At 50.5% G+C, this 16474-nt stretch overlaps 8 protein-coding genes across 8 annotated transcripts; 4 read left to right on the top strand and 4 right to left on the bottom strand.

The window, feature by feature from the left end:
• Positions 1-379: 379 nt before the first annotated feature.
• Positions 380-1655, bottom strand: BDP55DRAFT_646015 (methyltransferase). The gene has a single exon (XM_060573677.1). It carries the CDS (start codon positions 1370-1372, stop codon positions 491-493), a length of 882 nt encoding a protein of 293 aa, XP_060435904.1. The 5' UTR covers positions 1373-1655; the 3' UTR covers positions 380-490.
• Positions 1656-2688: 1033 nt separating this feature from the next.
• On the bottom strand, positions 2689-4670 carry BDP55DRAFT_600593 (ATP-dependent RNA helicase DBP9; the record flags this gene model as incomplete). Its single annotated transcript, XM_060571049.1, has 3 exons — positions 4322-4670; positions 3041-4263; positions 2689-2959 (listed from the first exon to the last, which is right to left on the bottom strand). The coding sequence occupies exons 1-3, from the start codon at positions 4601-4603 to the stop codon at positions 2689-2691; spliced, it is 1776 nt and encodes a 591-aa protein (XP_060435903.1). The 5' UTR covers positions 4604-4670.
• Positions 4671-4822: 152 nt separating this feature from the next.
• BDP55DRAFT_217636 (heterokaryon incompatibility protein) lies at positions 4823-7625 on the top strand. The gene is made up of 2 exons (XM_060566048.1): positions 4823-5658; positions 5728-7625. Exons 1-2 carry the CDS (start codon positions 5270-5272, stop codon positions 7367-7369), a joined length of 2031 nt encoding a protein of 676 aa, XP_060435902.1. The 5' UTR covers positions 4823-5269; the 3' UTR covers positions 7370-7625.
• On the bottom strand, positions 7427-9394 carry BDP55DRAFT_690094 (lactose permease; the record flags this gene model as incomplete). Its single annotated transcript, XM_060576817.1, has 7 exons — positions 7427-7627; positions 7706-8136; positions 8204-8454; positions 8505-8656; positions 8732-8998; positions 9052-9164; positions 9226-9394. The coding sequence occupies 7 exons, from the start codon at positions 9392-9394 to the stop codon at positions 7427-7429; spliced, it is 1584 nt and encodes a 527-aa protein (XP_060435901.1).
• A 1921-nt stretch (positions 9395-11315) lies between these two features.
• On the top strand, positions 11316-12223 carry BDP55DRAFT_646010 (uncharacterized protein). The gene has a single exon (XM_060573676.1). The coding sequence runs from the start codon at positions 11402-11404 to the stop codon at positions 11894-11896; it is 495 nt and encodes a 164-aa protein (XP_060435900.1). The 5' UTR covers positions 11316-11401; the 3' UTR covers positions 11897-12223.
• A 235-nt stretch (positions 12224-12458) lies between these two features.
• On the bottom strand, positions 12459-13242 carry BDP55DRAFT_710774 (uncharacterized protein; the record flags this gene model as incomplete). The annotated part of the gene is made up of 1 exon (XM_060578162.1): positions 12459-13242. One exon carries the CDS (start codon positions 13240-13242, stop codon positions 12736-12738), a length of 507 nt encoding a protein of 168 aa, XP_060435899.1. The 3' UTR covers positions 12459-12735.
• A 1568-nt stretch (positions 13243-14810) lies between these two features.
• On the top strand, positions 14811-15063 carry BDP55DRAFT_533234 (cytochrome b5-like heme/steroid binding domain-containing protein; the record flags this gene model as incomplete). The annotated part of the gene is made up of 2 exons (XM_060567860.1): positions 14811-14870; positions 14923-15063. Coding segments are annotated over 2 exons (201 nt in total), but the record flags the coding sequence as incomplete, so codon positions are not given.
• Positions 15064-15198: 135 nt separating this feature from the next.
• BDP55DRAFT_690093 (FMN-dependent dehydrogenase) lies at positions 15199-16404 on the top strand (the record flags this gene model as incomplete). The annotated part of the gene is made up of 3 exons (XM_060576816.1): positions 15199-16117; positions 16174-16247; positions 16318-16404. 3 exons carry the CDS (start codon positions 15199-15201, stop codon positions 16402-16404), a joined length of 1080 nt encoding a protein of 359 aa, XP_060435897.1.
• Positions 16405-16474: the final 70 nt, after the last annotated feature.

Below are 16474 nucleotides of genomic sequence, written 5' to 3'. Positions count from 1 at the left end.
ATAAGATTATTTGATACACAAGGCTGATCAAGTAATACGTAAATATCCAGACCGAACATTGTCCCGATCACCGTGTAGTGCCATCTCGGTCCTCCTGACCGATCACAGCCTACCACCCACTCTAATTCTACAAAGAATCCAGCGAAAGACTTCCTGTTCGTGCACTCGTACTAGATGTTCCTCCAATTGGCGAATATTGATTTAACCTTTTGGCAAGTTCCGCATCCCGCTCACCCTACATTCGCTTTTATTTCAGCGGTGGCGAGCAGATCATTCGTAACTCTAAAGAGATATTACGTCAGTTCAACGGACGAAAATATGCTTGCCAAGGCTGTGCCACGGCTCACTCTCGTATTTGTCAGGTTTCATCAGAATCGAATCTTTGGTCATTATTTCTTCATGTGTCTCGTCAACATATACATCCGCCATTCTTACAATCTGACAACCTCAGACCGCTTCTTCTGACTACCCTATCTCCATATCATGCGTTTCATGAGAGATGTATACTCGTAGCTAAGTCCCGTGTTTGCGACCTTGGCTTACTAGCCTCGAACAAGAGCATCGTCCCACAAACCTCCCACCTGACATCCTCAAACACATCCATCAACGGTCCAACAAAGCCCTCCACATCGTCCTCGGTGTTCCCAAACACACCAAGTAAGTTGTGCCAGAACATGAGGTGCTTTCCCATCAGGTTATGCTTCACGCCCCGTCCCAGAATCGTCATCCCAAATACCGTACCGCCCGGCGCCAGCAGATGCCGTAATCGCGTCAACGCCTCGGCCTTGTTGGACGGCGGACCAGGCACGCAGTGCAACAGCATCATGACAGAAATTGCATCAAAGTCGCCTCCGCCAAGGTCCTTGCAACACAACCCCTTGCCAAGAGGATTCAGAAAGTCGGCGACGGAGGTCTCGCAGCTCGTCTTAGGATGCGCCACTAGCGTTCGTTCTTTGGCTGCTTTGAGGGCCGCGGGGTTGAGATCGGCGAGATAGACTTCTGAACCAGCTGCTATGGGCGCATGCTTGAGGAAATACCCCGTACCGACACCAATGTCCAGTATCCGGCACGGTGAGAAGGCGGCGTCCGGTGTTCTGCGTAGGCCGGGTGACTGTGAGCGAGCCGCGGCGCTGGAGATGTGCCTGTTGAAGAACTCTCGCATCCGTCTTGAAGTAATTCGCCATGCTTTTGGGCAGTAGAAGCCGAGGACGACGGGGTCGTAGATGTAGCGGAGTAGTATGGGCATGTAAATTGCGGCCCCGGCGGTGGTGTTTGGCTGTGCTGTTGTTGCCATGACTGCGGCTTTTTCAACATCCAAGGATTGAACAGAGCATGGTGAGTCTGGTGGTGTTGGCGGTTTGGCGGTCATCATTGTCTAATACCTCCCTTGTTTTTGATGTGTGTGTGAGACAGGCCAAGGCTTTATTCTAAGTGTGGAAACTTGGCGACCTTTCTGTGTTGAGGGCTGACAAGAATTAGCGACGTGGTGCTAGTCGGCTTTCGTACCGTTCGTGCCTTTCGTGCGTATTGGGAAAGAAATAGGCGTTATGTGGTCCTGTGATCCAGTGGTTCGACTCGTTTCCAAACTCCCGGGACACCCTTGGATCATTATATCCGCCCACGAAATGGTCAGCATGCTGTCCACATGCTCTAACATTTCTGACATGCATGCTCACAGCGTGATGTGACAGGTTGTGTGGCAACGACTCATCTTCACCGATGGTAAGAGAATGCGGGATACTCGTATCTAGCTACTACTCATCTCATCGTCGGCAACCGCCCTGTTGTGGTTGATGTCGCGAGACCAACCGCGGTCGGGGCGTGTCCGCGATAGCCAAGATTCAAGACTCCAGAGTTGCGATGGGTGCGCCATCCGTGCTCCGGGACCATCCGCGATGCCACAAGCTTCGCATTGAACCGCCGAGACTTCTCGGAACCAGGTGCGATTCGTCAGTTACGAGGGGCGGGTGCGGCTGCGATTGTATGAGAGAGGTTCGCAATGGCCGAGAGACGGGATGACTTTTCGACTCGTGCCGAAACACATTGTGCATGGCTTCAGCGCCTCTCTCCGTCTGAGCATTTCAGGCCTTCGCCCCTTCGATTTCTTCCCTCCCCAGGTTGTCAACGCAGACTAGAAGCATCTTCGGACCACGCCCCGATGACATGCAGCAGGTCTAATTGCAGGTCAGTGTTCTGTTCTTCTTCGGCCTTCAGGGAGAATTTCTCTCTTGTCAGATCGGCGAGCGCAAGACTTGGCTGTGCGAACTAGGTCATCTACGGAGTGAGAACCGAGACCAAGAGTACGACCACCTTAACTATATTTACCGTGGCTGTTCTCCGTTTGCTCTTTGCCTAAGCGCCAATCGGGTTAACACCAGGGAATGCGAAAAAAGAAGATACTTCTAGTTTATCACGATCACATAAGATCGCCATAGCTCGGACGATAACCCCACGCGCAGATCGTCCCTACCATAGCCGCGCGGTGAAGGACGCATGGAACGGCAACGATGATGACGCGGACTGAGATGCGTCCAGAGTTCGGAAATGTTGTTGCCGAGTAACTCGAAATCAAATTTGGCTTGGGTACCTTAATTAAGGTATTTCGAGGGAGGAGTCATATCAGGAAACAATGGGAGTCGCTATTAGTATCTACAGTCCACCGGTCCCGGGAATGATTGATGTTTTTACTCATTTTCTCCGTGCCTTGAAAGTCTTCAGAGGATTGACTTTTCTCGTTCCCACCTTCTTGCCTTTACCGGGCTTGCTCTTATTCCTCCTCTGCTTGCCACCAATCTTTCGGAACGGCACCATACCGATGTCATTCTTTGTGAGCGATTCCTTGCCTTCCTTGGGCAGCAGGTATTCGGGTACGTGCCGCAGATGAGGCTGCTGCCTGGCTGTTCTCAACTCTCCGTCATGTCTGAGGTGCTGCAACTCTGTCGGGTTCTCCTCAAAGTATCTGACATTGGTTAGCAAAGTCCAAGTCAAAGCTCGTATTCAACACGATGAACCCAGCCATCAGTCATCTGATTAAACTTACCTCTTCAACTTCTCACTCTTGAGAATCTCCTGCTTCAACTCTCTCATACGCGCCTCGCGAACTGCAACCTTGGTCACCGCTCTCAAGGCGTCATCCAGACGATACCTGAATGCATCCAGATGCTCCTTCTTGAAGTTGTAAGGCTTCACCTCCTTGCCAAGCTTCGCCTGTTGCTTCTTGATCCTCGCCAGGATCTTCTCATCGTTCTCCGCGGTTTCTATGCTCGTGGGCACGTGCTTGCGGTATAGCTCTTGAGGGACGTAGAATGACAGTGCCATGCCTGTCCGGCCAGCGCGCGCTGTACGGCCAATGCGATGTGTGTATGAAGATGCTGATGTCGGCAGGTCGAAGTTCACCACAGCAGCCACATTCTTGAAGTCGATACCCCTTGAAACGCCAAACTCTGCGTCCCGCTTCGACTTCCGCTTCTTCTTGGAGTCCTTCTCCTTCTTTGGCTCTGACGACCCCCCTTCTTCGCCATCCTTCTCCTCGGCGCCCATTGCGCTCTTCTCGTCGGACGCGATGATGATCTCGTAAACTCCACGGTTGAACTCCTCCAACACGTGCGCTCTCGATGTGACTGGCAACTCCGAGTTCAGAATACAGCTGCGGACCTGGAACTGCTCGAGGAACAGCTTCAAGCGGTATGAACGGTCAACATCGTTGACGAAGATGAGACATTTGCCCTTGACAAGCTTCAGTTTGAAGATGATGAATGCCAATAGGAACTTCTCGTCTTCTCCGCAGCTGACAACGAACTGTGAAAGGTTGTCGTTCTCTGTTTCCTCCTCATCGAGATCCAAGATTGTAGGCTTGCGTCCGAAGATTCCGCCGAGGGTGGTAACATCTGTAGACAGCGTCGCGCTCATCAGCAAGAGCTGGACGCCCTTGGGAAGCTTTCGCGCGATGTTCTCGAGGTCTTCGTCGTATCCGTATGACAGGATGAGGTCGGCCTCATCGAGAACCAAGCATGTCAAGCTATCCAGCGACAGCGCTTCGGAGGTGATGTTACGCCATGCGGTAGCGGGGGTAGAGACGATGACGTCGGGGAAGTTTGAGAGGAGGGAACGCTGAACCGCATCGGAGATCTTGTCGACAAGCTTAACTGCGTGGATGTCTTTTGCGCAGTATGCTGAGAATTGTTCGATCGCTTTGAGAACTTGGTCGGCAAGCTCACGGGTCGGAACGAGGATCAGGGCGGTCGTTGCAGGTGAAGAATCGGTCTGAAGTTTTTGGCGGTTAGCAGGGTTCAGTTATTCCAATGACAACACTGCTACATACAGCTTTGCGCTTCAAAATGCTCGAGAGCACAGGCAAGACATAAGCAGCCGTCTTTCCGGAGCCAGTGGGCGCCTTCGCGGCGACATCTTTGCCATCCAAAGCCAATGGAATAGCCTTCTGTTGCACCGGGGTAGGGTCCTTGAAGCTCTCGGCGGCGACAGCCTGTACCAATCGAGTGTCGAGGCCTAGATCGGAGAAGGACAATTCGGGTGTAGAGGTTTCCGTCTTTGCGCGCTTCTCGCTCTCGGGCGTAGTTGCGGTCTCGTCGGCTTTTCTCTTCATCGTGGATATTGTTGTACTGCGAAAGTATGATGATGTTCAAAGGAACCTGCACCAGAAGTCTGCGACCGCAGGCAATCCTAACCAGATCAAAAAAAAATCCAAATTTGGGAGGGGCGGGTCTTTGCTTATCTTATCGGCGAGCGTTAGCGTCGAAGTCCCGCTTATGTAAGGCAAACATCTCTTAGTGCGGCACTGTGGGTATTCCTCACGCTCGATCATCTCATCCCTGCTTCCCATCGTCACATTTACCTACTTGACGAATTCTTCCCATCAAAGTCGGAACGGCCTCTAGCATCGCCTACCATGTATTGCAGCTCATTGATGATGGGATGCTTTTTGGGTTCCCAGAAGTTCTGTATGGCAGCGTCTTCGACTAACCCTACCGTCAGCTAAGGTAATCAGATGCCTTCGGCGGACATGGGGCCCGGCAGAACTTGGCGTATTACCTGCATATTTAGGACAGGCGAAGTTTCAATGACCTATAGGATCTTCGCGATCCATTCAACTTAGTGTCCCACTGGCTAGCATGGTATCAGCTGTTCGTGGCTGGCACGAGGGACTGTCCTCACTCCACAGCTTCACAGCTTCGTACTCCTCATGCCGTCGGCAAGAGATTAACATTGCCATTCTGTCGCTTGAGATATCAGGAGACCTAATACAACAACCATGTCTCTCTGCAAAGTCTGTTCAGAGCTCAACATTGACCAGCTAGACGCCACAGATGTTCGTTTTCACCCCAGCCTCAAGGCTCTCCAGCGAAGTGCCGCGACGAAGTGTCCCTTCTGCACCCTGTGCTACACTCGTGTAATGGAAGACAACCATCATACCGTCACCGACGCCCTTCTTAATGATCAGATACCTCCAGGCTACGAGGAAGAGTCCTTTGTCCAGAGCATCTGGCTCCAGGGCGAGGTGAGGCAAGGCAACCGCGGCGTCAGCGACCAAATTCCAGGATGTGCCATCTGGATCTCGTGTGGAAGAATGCATCCGGATGCTGGTCTGGAAGAGACGAATCGCCCCGGGATGCCATTTGCCTCGCGTCTATCTCTTTTTGCGTAAGTCCTCCATGTCCAATGCAACTCTTATCACCATTCTTGAGCCAGGACTCAGCAGACTGATTGAAGTTTGACCTTCTGCAGAAGCCGGACAACGCCGGCAGCGCGCAAGTACATCGAACGGTACATAAGTGCGGACCACGATCCTGATGTCTACATGCATCTTGCAAGTTGGCGTTTGAAAAAGTGCAAAGACTCTCACAAGTTCTGCAAACCGAGGTCCTCGGAGATGCCAACTCGCGTCATTGCGGTCGGCAAGAACAATGAAAATCCGAAACTGATAGTCACAAATGGCCTTACAGAGTCATACATTGCTCTGTCTTATTGCTGGGGTCCCGGGACAGATACCTTCAAGCTGACGCATCAGACCAAAAATGAGCTCTTGCATGGCGTCGTTCAAGAGAAGCTGACCAGGGCTCATCAAGAGTCCATCCGTTTTGCGCGCTCTCTTGGCATTGAATACCTCTGGATCGATGCGCTTTGCATAATACAAGGCGATGCCGATGACTGGGCCTTGGAATCGCAGCGCATGGCACATGTGTACGGTAATGCGGCTTTGACCATCATCGCTGGCCGTTCGGATGATGCTCGCAACGGCTTCCTTACGAATGGACTTCAACAAAAGGTCCCTCCTTGCGCGTTGCCGCTTGGTCCAAACACGGAAGATACTATCAACGTCTGTCTTCCAAGATCTACTGTTGTCGGACCCGTGTCCACGCGAGGGTGGTGTTTTCAGGAAGAAAAACTCTCAACTCGGTCCATCGTATTCGGTCAGGAGCAGATCATCTACCAATGCCGCGAGGAGAAGAACTGGGAGGACGGGCAAGTCGATTTTCAGGATCTCAAGCCCACCTTCCTCACCCCTGGCTTTTCCACGGGTGCTCCTCACTCAGCGGCGGACAAAGAGACTACTCTTATGATGTGGTACGAGTTCGTCGACCTGTTCACGATGAGGGCTCTATCGAATCCGCATGACGTCTTCGCGGCCATCGCATCCATCGCGATCCTTGCGCAAGAGGTGCTGAAATCTCGCTATCTCGCGGGCATTTGGGAAGAAGATCTCGTAAGAGGCTTGTTGTGGAAACCACGCAATCAGGTGCACGCATTTTTCAGCACCTCATTAACGCGTCCGAAACCAACTCCCTTTGCCCCAGCGCCGGTGATCCGCGCGCCGTCGTGGTCTTGGGCGTCTGTCGAAGGCCCGCTCCATCGCATCTACAATCCAAGGAAATCGAAGCTATTTCAAGACGGCAATTACATCAAGATTAGACCTAGTCTGGGGACCAGATGGACGGCCGCAGAAGACTGCGACGTGAATACTCTCCACATGCCGTCTTGTACACTGCAAATCTCGGGACGTACTGCAAAGGCAACTCTGATCAAGACGGGCATTGTTGAATGGTTTGAGGCGGACAAGTCAAGAAAGCGATGGCTTCCTTACAAGAAAATGCTGAGTCACTCAGTCTTGCTCGTTTCAACTGAAAATAAGTCAGATCCAACAAGAAACGAAGATAAGGTCGTTGCTGTGGGGGCCTTTGATGTGCCCGAGGAAGCAGAACAATTCGAAGAGGTTTGGGGTCTTCCGCTGATTGACAAAGAGGGGTTGATGATTGTTCCGCATGAGGGAAAATGGAAGCGGGCTGGGTGGTTCTGTTTAAGAGATGAATCTTGGTTTGAGACTAAGCCGGAGGTTGAGATAGATCTCGTATAATGCTAAACTTCCTCAGACCAGCCATGCCCTTTCCAATGATATATAGAGAGATCTGTCTCATGCAGCGACTGAACCGGCCCTCGTGATCTCCTGCTGTCTCTTTTTTGCCTCTACCGAAGCCTTGCGAGGGTTCTCTGCCTCGAATACTTCATCGAGCTCCTCTAGTGTGAACCCCTTTGTCTCGACGAAGAGGAAATACATGAACAGCATTTCGAAACTGTCCCAGGCCACGAAGAAGACATAAAACCAATAACCAATCTGCCGGAGATTACTTGCATTAGTATTGTACGGCAGCGCAGTCAAGTCGGCCAATCAAGATTACATGTATGCACTTACATTCGAAAGAGCAATAGGCCCAACAAAAGTATTGAGGAAGCCCGCCGCGCCAGCCGTCAGCTTGAATGTTCCCATTGCCTTGGCGCGCATCTTGTTGCTGACGACCTCAGCCGGGTAGATCGGTTGCATTGGCGTGAAACCCGTGGCGAAGATGGCACCAAAGACAAAGATGAATACGATGCTGACTGTGGACGCCGTCTTATTGCCATAGTCTGTGTAACCTGCCGAGCAGCCTGCGACAAGCGCAAGACAAACAGTCATGCCCGCGGTGGTGGAGATGAGCATCTTGCGGCGGCCGACGACGTCGTGGAGACGAGAGCCTGCAGTTGAGAAGAGCCAGCCGATGACAGAGTATATGATGTTGAGTATCAACTTTGTGTTCGTATCGGTGATACCAACGCCTGAGAGCATGATGGGGAGGTAGTATGAGACTGGTAATTATGTGTTAGTTGCGGAAGAAAATGAGGGACTTGACACACGAATAATGAAAGTTCTCACTGATATTGTTGCCGCTAAACTGTCCAAACCAAGAGAATGCGATATTCAGCATAAGTCTGTACCTGCTAGACCGACTCTCGACAAGAACCCTCAAATCGAAGAGATCCTTCCACGAAGGCACGTGGGTCGGATCAATCGAGTTGATCATTTCCTTCATCTGAAGGTCTACGAGAGGGTGTTCAAGGTCTCCGTTGGTATGATAGGTTGCTATGATATTTCTGGCCTCATCATGTCGGTCTTTGGCGACGAGCCTGTCTCATGGATCAGCCAGTATTCGATTTTGTGGTTGAGGGACACTAACCATCGAGGAGACTCGGGGAAGAACTTGATCAAGACGCAAACAAGTCCAGGGCACACCATTTGAAGCCACAGCGGTATTCTCCAGTCCAGATCTCCTCGATCGCTGAGGTAGCGGTGGCACGCATACACTGCCGAGGTTGCCAAAATCGAGCCCTGTATGGAGCAGTAGTTGTCAGCACTATCCTGAACTTCTGAAATGCCCAGATTTGTCTTTGGATGTTGCCATACCACGTTGTAAAAGGTGTTGTAGAGACCTGCGACAGTGCCACGATACCGAGCAGGTGCGAGCTCGACCAGGTAAAGGGGCGCAGAGGTGTGAGCACAAGTAGCGAAGAAGGACAAGATGAAACGCCCGCCGATGAACATGGGCAGGCTCGTCGAGAGTGCCGTTATGGTTGCCCCGATGCAAACACCCAAGCAGCCGAAGAAGATGTGCCAGGTTCGACCGTACCAATCTGCCATCCAGATGAAAAGCGCGCCACACATTTGGCCGACCTAATTTCTGTGTTAGTGACCTCGGTTCTGCACGCCTTCCCTTTTGAACATACCTGAAAGATGGCGAACACGATGCCAGTACTTGCGTTACCTTTCACAGGGAGCCCAAAATATTCTATATAGTTGGGTAACGCGTTGATAGATCCTAAGAGAGCGCTGTCATATCCTAGTACAAGATATATCGAATCAGCCGCCGGAAGTGCAGTGCGAAGGCAGACCCTCTATACCATTCATGGTTGAACAAAAGAACAACACTGTCGCAAGGAGATACAGCTTGATGTAGCCGGGTCCTCTGGGGTCAGGCTTATGTGTTGCCATGATCATGGCATAAGTATCAGCACCGGTGTCAGCATCGTCCAAGTGTTTAAGGACGGGACCGTCCTTGGCGCTATCCATCGCGTAAGGAATTGGGATGACTTGTCGTGAGATCCGTTCCCACTGGAGCCTACTCTCCCGTAACGTGAGATGGTATCCTAGAATGTGGCCTGTAGGAAACGAGAACCCGAACTGGTCAGTCCACGAGTTCCGAGTGGAGGAGGGAGGCGGGAGGGAGTTTGCGATCTTGTGTTATCTAATAAGAAACTGCTATGCAGCTGATCAACTGTCACGACATGGACTGCATATCTCACTGATTGTAATCTGGTAACGACAGTGCCCCGGATTTTAACCATCCCCGGAAAGCATCGACGCTAGGTCCACGCGGGGATATAAATTGTCGGGGAAATACTGGGTCTGTGGCACCATGCTGAGCTGGGCAACCATGGCATGGTTCTTAAACAAATGGTTGACATGATAACGCAGCTATTGCGGACAAAGCACTAGGCAATTTTGTAGACTCCTTCGTCATTTCGAGTGTAAGACCAGGTCCGGCCCTGGGTGCCGAGGACAGTCCAAAACTGAGCATGCGCACGGGCCTCCGCGATGGTCGGCTTGTTACTTGCATGATGTTGTCACTCAATGCAGTTGGACTTATTGCTACCAACGGTCCCCGATCAGGGACTTGACCACTTCATTCGCCATTAAGCTAACTATACAGCTCCTCTCATCAATACGGAGTTTGCAATGTCGTTCTGGATGATGTCGTAGAGAAATACGTTGAAGCCCTTCTTGTTCAGCGCCCCATTGTGTCTCACCATGTGGATCGCCCCTTCTAGATGCTGCTGTGTCGAAGCAATATCACCCGCCAAGATCTGCCATTCATCAAAGCTTAGTGGAATAAATAGGATTGTTTCGTGTAATAAGTACACTTGGAATGGCTCACCGCATCTTGTGCTAGAAAAACGGCTATTGTGATGATTGAATTACCAATAGGGGATTGCGTCTTCAAACCTGAACCAGCTTCCGTGAGCAGCCGCGCGCAGACAACTTTGTATTGTAGGGCGAGTTGAGTATAGTATGATTCATTTTACGGCACACAGTTTGACAGATGTCGGCGAGCCAGAAGAAAGAGACCATTCAGAGCGCTGGTGCTGGTAGCAGCTAGCTGAACAAACTGGTTGTTTAATTGTCGCGTGCAGCCACCCGCAAAACCACTCTGGATTGTCTCGTAACTTGAATATGGCACGACGTCGTGAATATACATGAAGCAAGAATTAAAAATGAGAAAAGCTGAAGTTCAAAACAAAAGTAGAAGTCGAGCTAGGAAGTTCAAGATCCCTATCTCCAACTATCTCTCGCACAGATGAATCGATGATTCTGACTAACAATAGTCTACGAGAAAACCTTCAATCGGATTAAGACCCTAACAAAACTGACGAAGGGGTCTCTTCGGTCAGATCCCAAGGAGGCAATTGGACTTGAAACGGCGGCTACTTGTACCTCGGCTGATCTGATGGCTTGATACTGGACGATTCTGCGTCGCCTAGTCTTTGCGTGTGCTGCCTTGGCTGCATGCAAATGAGCTCGACGCTGTGTCTCAGCCGACGCGGCCTCTGAGCTATTCTGACCATATACATGCACGAACTATATTTCGTCTCTTGGGGTGACATAATAGCGATGTTGTTGACAATCTGATCAAAAGCTTCATTAACATACCAAGTCCTTCGGATTGTTGCCCTCCTGATTCTAGGATTTGCTCGAGAATGAAGTTTGTGCCATTTGTCAGCTACTGTAGGATATAAGCCGCAGATACCCTGGCTCTTCTCCGGTGAGAATTTGTAATTGGACATCCTACGCAGTACACTACTATATGCGGCCCAAGCAAGGGTAGCGGTCGAAGTTCATGCGGCTCAACGTCCGCGTCAGCAACTAATGCTGCCAAGGCTTGCTCTTTCTCATTAGAGCATAGAAGAGCATAGTCCGCCTTTCCAATTGGATTGGGTGAGAATTCTCGCTACGATTGCTCACTTGATCTGAAAGGTCTATGATTGCAAGTGTTCGCGCGGAGCCAGAAGGCTCTCTTCTATGACCATTCCAAGGAAGGAACAACTAAGTATTCTCTACAACTCCTACGCCTTACTCATATTCCTTGCCGTGTCTAGCCCCAAACCCGCGATTCCAAAGGGCTCTTTGGTCCTCGTCACCGGTGCTACCGGCCACATAGCAGCGCATACGACAAAACAATTTCTCGAACGCGGTCTCAAGGTCCGTGGAACGGTCCGGATTCTGGGAAGGGCTAAACGGCTCATCCAGGGCGTTATCGCTGCCTTTGCTGAGCGCGGCGATCTCGAGCTCGTACACGTTCCCGATCTTGGTGCCAAACACGTCTTTGACGAAACGATCAAAGGGGTCTCAGCAATCGCTCATATCGCCTGGATTCTTTCTTTCTCCGATGATCCTTGGTTGCACGCTTTTCTTGAGCATTGGTTAACAGTCACAGCGTTGCCGCCAAGAAGCACACGGAGCTCCACTGCATCACCGCCAGTGGCAGCGGTCAGTTCATCGTCAGCTTCCCCGTAAGCTCTTCTGCCCTCCAAGCTGACTAGATGAAGATCGAGACACATTTTGACAATATTAGAATAACGATGTGACCAGAAAGACTTGTCCGGGTTTCTGCTCCGACTGTTTCCTCTCCAACAGTGGCACCACCATCACCTGCAAGTCTTCCGGCAAGTTGATGGAGGGCGGCGACTTCTCTGACGCCTGCATCAAGAACGACGGCTCCGGTGGCGAGTAAGGCATCAAAAGTAGCATACTTGGGAAGTGTTGCTGATGGGCGGTTGCTAGAAACTTCTACCAGTCATTTGTTACATCTAACATGATCTCCGAGTTTAAACATGATAGTACCAATCTTAAGTTTAGATCAGAACAAAGAAATCTTTAGAAATGTATTTGTCAACAGCACCCTCGCCTGATTCTAGATTCTTTCAAACTTGTTTCCGTTTTTGAGCTTGTTGTGTACAATCATCTCTAATTTTTTTTAGCTAAGCATGCGTGTTCCCGTGTTCTGCGGACCCTCCACAAAGAGGCGTCAATTCAAACAGTTTTGACGGTAAAACGAGGAGATATGTCATTTTCAAATCATCAACGACCACCACTATTAACAATACACTTATCCGCTGTCTTCTTTCTGCCTCCTAACCTTGGACTGAGATGCCTCACCTATGGTAAAGAATATCACTACCTAGCGCCCTATTTATGCCGCAAAATTGATACTGGGGTAGGGGGTGTCTCGGCCGAGTGGGAAGCTTTGTTCCGCACTCATCGCGAAAGATCGCGTCGGGGTGGACATCCAATACAATGTAATCATCGCTGAGAATATTATCCTTCAACTCCCGAGCCCCATACTTTCTGCCTGTTCAAATCTTGTAAACTCCTGTAGTTTGAGGGCACTCAAATGATGCAAATTCAACGCGGATGTCATCGTCAGGGTTGTTTGGGGCATCGATTGATAGGCACCCTGTCAACACCCTATCAACCTTCAAATCCGTTGTTCCCTTGAGTCTTGGGTATTCCATGCTGTGGAATGATGCCATGTCGGTAAAGTCGATTGTCCTGGTTGTTCGAATGCCATCGGGACACAAGCGAGCTGTGTAATCCTCAGAGAACAAGTCATACTTGGACATGATGTTACGACTCAAATAATAGAGAGGTCGTTTCTCATCTCTCGATACATTTTGTAGTAGAATCTCGACGGCAGACTTGACTTTCTTGAGTTTGTCATTCTTTTGTTGGCCCACACGTTCCAATCTCTCCTTTCCTTTCCTCTCGTAGTGCTTGCTTCTTTCGGACACCCATTCGCGCTTGAACATCGCCCGCTGATATTTCACTTCGCGAAAAAGCCTTTCTTCTTCATCATCGCCCATGTACTCTCGCCAGAAAGGCAGCTCACACTCGCAATCAGAGCCATCTTCATCTTAGGTACATTCCTTCTTTGAGGGCTCAATATCAGAAAGGTCTTCTTCAAAGGCTTCGTGGTTGAGTTCAAGGACTGCAACTTCGCAATTAGGGCCGCCGGACGAGCAAGGTACATTTAACCATTCTAGATAGCGAAAGAACCACTCAGGACGACTTTTGGGGTTGAATTGGGGTCGTATGTATGTCCCTGGAACCATATGTGGAGGTGGACGCTTGTGGTTTCCTTGGTGTTGGTTCTGTTGTTGCGTTGGCGGATGACCCTGCTTGTGCTTTCGCGCCTCTTCCTTAGGGTGCTGTAGTCTCTGCTGTAAATGGTGACTCTGTTGCTTCTCCTGTTGCTGGTGGTGCTCCAAGCGCTTTGTCTTCTTTCGTCTTCGCCCTCGACCCATATTGCAATCAGTTGACTGAACAAGCAAATATAAGATTTGACGATGTGAGGATGGCGGTGTGTGAATTAAGTAAGAAGTTCTGCTGAAAGTCTCCCCAAGTTGCCGAGCAACACAACTAGGTAGGGACTTGAGGAAGGGGCTGGATATCAAAAATGGAACTCCGATATTATGTGATCACAGAATCTCGGCGCCTTCGCCTAAAACATAAGCCAGTTCACCAAGCCAGGGAGTACCTAAAGTTATGTACATCTGTTGTTGATGGTAGGAGAGCTATCTCACGCCGTATGCCCCGGTCGTGAAGGAAAAGCTTTCTTGTGCTACGAGAAAGATTAATGAGTTGCAACCGGCATGCTGTGTCGCAACTCACTGACCAGTTCGACCAAGTCCCCACAAATATTCTCTTTCTCACGATCACACCGTAGGACAACATCAAATTGCAATTCACAGAGTCCCTCCACTGCTTAAACTGTGAGTTGAGATGAAGTTCCCGCAATTATTAGTAGCTTGCTGGTGCAGGTAATTAAAGAGCAGAGACCGGACAACTTGTGGTCTGTGATACTAAGCTTCCTCTTCTCGGATCTCATAGATCCTACGCTTTCCTCCTAGGTATTCAAAGCCTCAATTCAATCACTGTTTTTGAACAAGGATTCGGCTGGTTCTCTGCTGTATTCTTACGGATACTACTTTGCGAATGGTGAATCCAGGCTCAGAAGTAGGAATTTGGGGTTGGCCCAGATGGTGGGGAGAACGGTGGATCAACTGCGGAGAGCTTGGGGAATGTATCCACCTCTCAGCGGAGATATGAAAGCCCGCGTCCTAGAAAGGCAAGCGGGAATATAAACTCCCGACCGAGAGTATGGTGTGGACATGGTGAGATACATGCCACAGACCACGTAAAGGTACCAATTGGAAGAGATTCCGCATCGTGCCTGGTCACTTCGGGGCATCGTGACACCCGCCTGCAAGAACTTAACAGTTCCATGCTGTACTGTCAATCTCATCCATTCGCAGAAGCAAACGATGTTTGAGTCAACTCTTCTGTAGCCATCATGAGCCGAACGTGGTTGCTCCCCGAAGGTCCCTATCTCGTGCCGCATGACGAAACAGCAGAAAGCTAAAAGTTCCCAGTGCGGCAACATCACACTGTTGATGATTGTTGGATGGTCATTCATGGCAAAGTCTACGATGTATGTTTTCTGGTCCCCCAACAAGAGTCTCGAAACTCACCAGAAGCGGCAGATCACATCATTTCTCCCTAGCCACCCTGGCGGCAAAGCCATTCTCCTAAGGAATGCCGGCAAAGATGCTACTGCAGTGTTTGATGCCGTTCATCCCGTTGAGCTCGTCGAAGAGTATCTCCGCCCTGACCAGTTGATGGGCATCTTTGAAGACACAGCAACAGAAGCTGGGCAGCAACCAGATATGCCTCCCCTTAACGTACTCGCAGACCCGTCATCATCAACAGACCAGTCAGATGGTATACCTCCAGTGTCTCAGATCCTGAGCATTGCTGAAATGGAGCACTATGCCCTGCAAAAGCTGAGCCAAAAAGCCATCTCATACTACGCCTCCGGAACCGATGACGAGGTCACTAAGATTGCGAACGGCACCATCTTCCGTTCTATTCTCCTCCGAACACGAGTCTTTGTTGACTGTACCCGGTGCTCCTTGTCGACCAGTCTCCTTGGGAGTGCAGTCGGAATGCCAATCTACGTCTCGCCTGCGGCCATGGCCAAATTGGCGCACCCGATAGGCGAGGCAGGCATCGCAGCTGCGTGCTCAAAGTTCAAGGGCCTGCAGATCATAAGCAAGAATGCGTCAATGTCCCCGTCGGCAATTGTCCAGGCCGGGCCAGACGCGACTTTTGCTTGGCAGCTCTACGTCTTAAAAGATATCGAAGCGACCGAGAAGACATTGGCACAGATACGAGCCATTCCTCAAATCAAGTTCATCGTGCTCACACTCGACGCACCATTTCCCGGAAAGCGAGAAGCAGACGAGCGGTTCAAGATGGCCGAGGTTGCGGGAGGCGCGCCGCCGGGTGTATGGGGCACGGAGTCGGGACTCACGTGGAAGAAGACATTGGCGTGGCTGTCCAAACATACATCCCTCCCGATCGTGTTGAAGGGCATCCAGACGCACGAGGATGCGTACGCGGCGACCCTATTCCCGAGCGTGAAGGGCATCATCATTTCCAACCATGGCGGACGGGCTCTGGACACGACGATGACGCCTGTCCAAGTGCTTCTGGAGATTCGGAAATTCTGTCCAGAAGTCTTTGACAAGATTGATGTTCTCGTCGACGGAGGTATCAAAAGAGGTACAGACGTTGTCAAAGCTCTAGCTTTGGGAGCCAAGGGTGTAGGAATCGGGAGAGCTGCGCTTTACAGCTTAGCAGTTGGGGGACAAGCCGGGGTAGAAAGGGCATTGCAAAGTGAGTCTATCCCAACCATGAGGGTCATTTCCCATGAGCTGAAATATTCTGCGTAGTTCTTACAGACGAAACTATCACAACGATGAGGCTACTTGGTGTCGAGCGTGTGAATCAACTTGGGCTGAGACATGTGAGTTATGAGCCACCAGCTCTGGTCTTGTTGTCGGTGATGGCAACATAGCTGACATTTTTACCATTAGATCAACACGAATGGCTTACAAGCGCAGCTATACGGGGGACCTTCCGGCCTGGAAGCGATAGATGCGGAGCTGAAGTCAAAGCTGTAAAATGCCAAGGTACAAAGTCAAAGAACTTTGAAGCACGGTTAAAAAAGGATCAGACCAGAATAATATTTGT

The sequence above is a fragment of the Colletotrichum godetiae genome (assembly GCF_030913485.1).
Source record: "Colletotrichum godetiae strain CBS 193.32 chromosome Unknown BDP55scaffold_3, whole genome shotgun sequence".
Lineage (NCBI taxonomy): Eukaryota > Fungi > Ascomycota > Sordariomycetes > Glomerellales > Glomerellaceae > Colletotrichum > Colletotrichum godetiae.
Note: the sequence above shows the minus strand (reverse complement) of the source record. Positions and strands in the feature narration are given on the sequence as shown.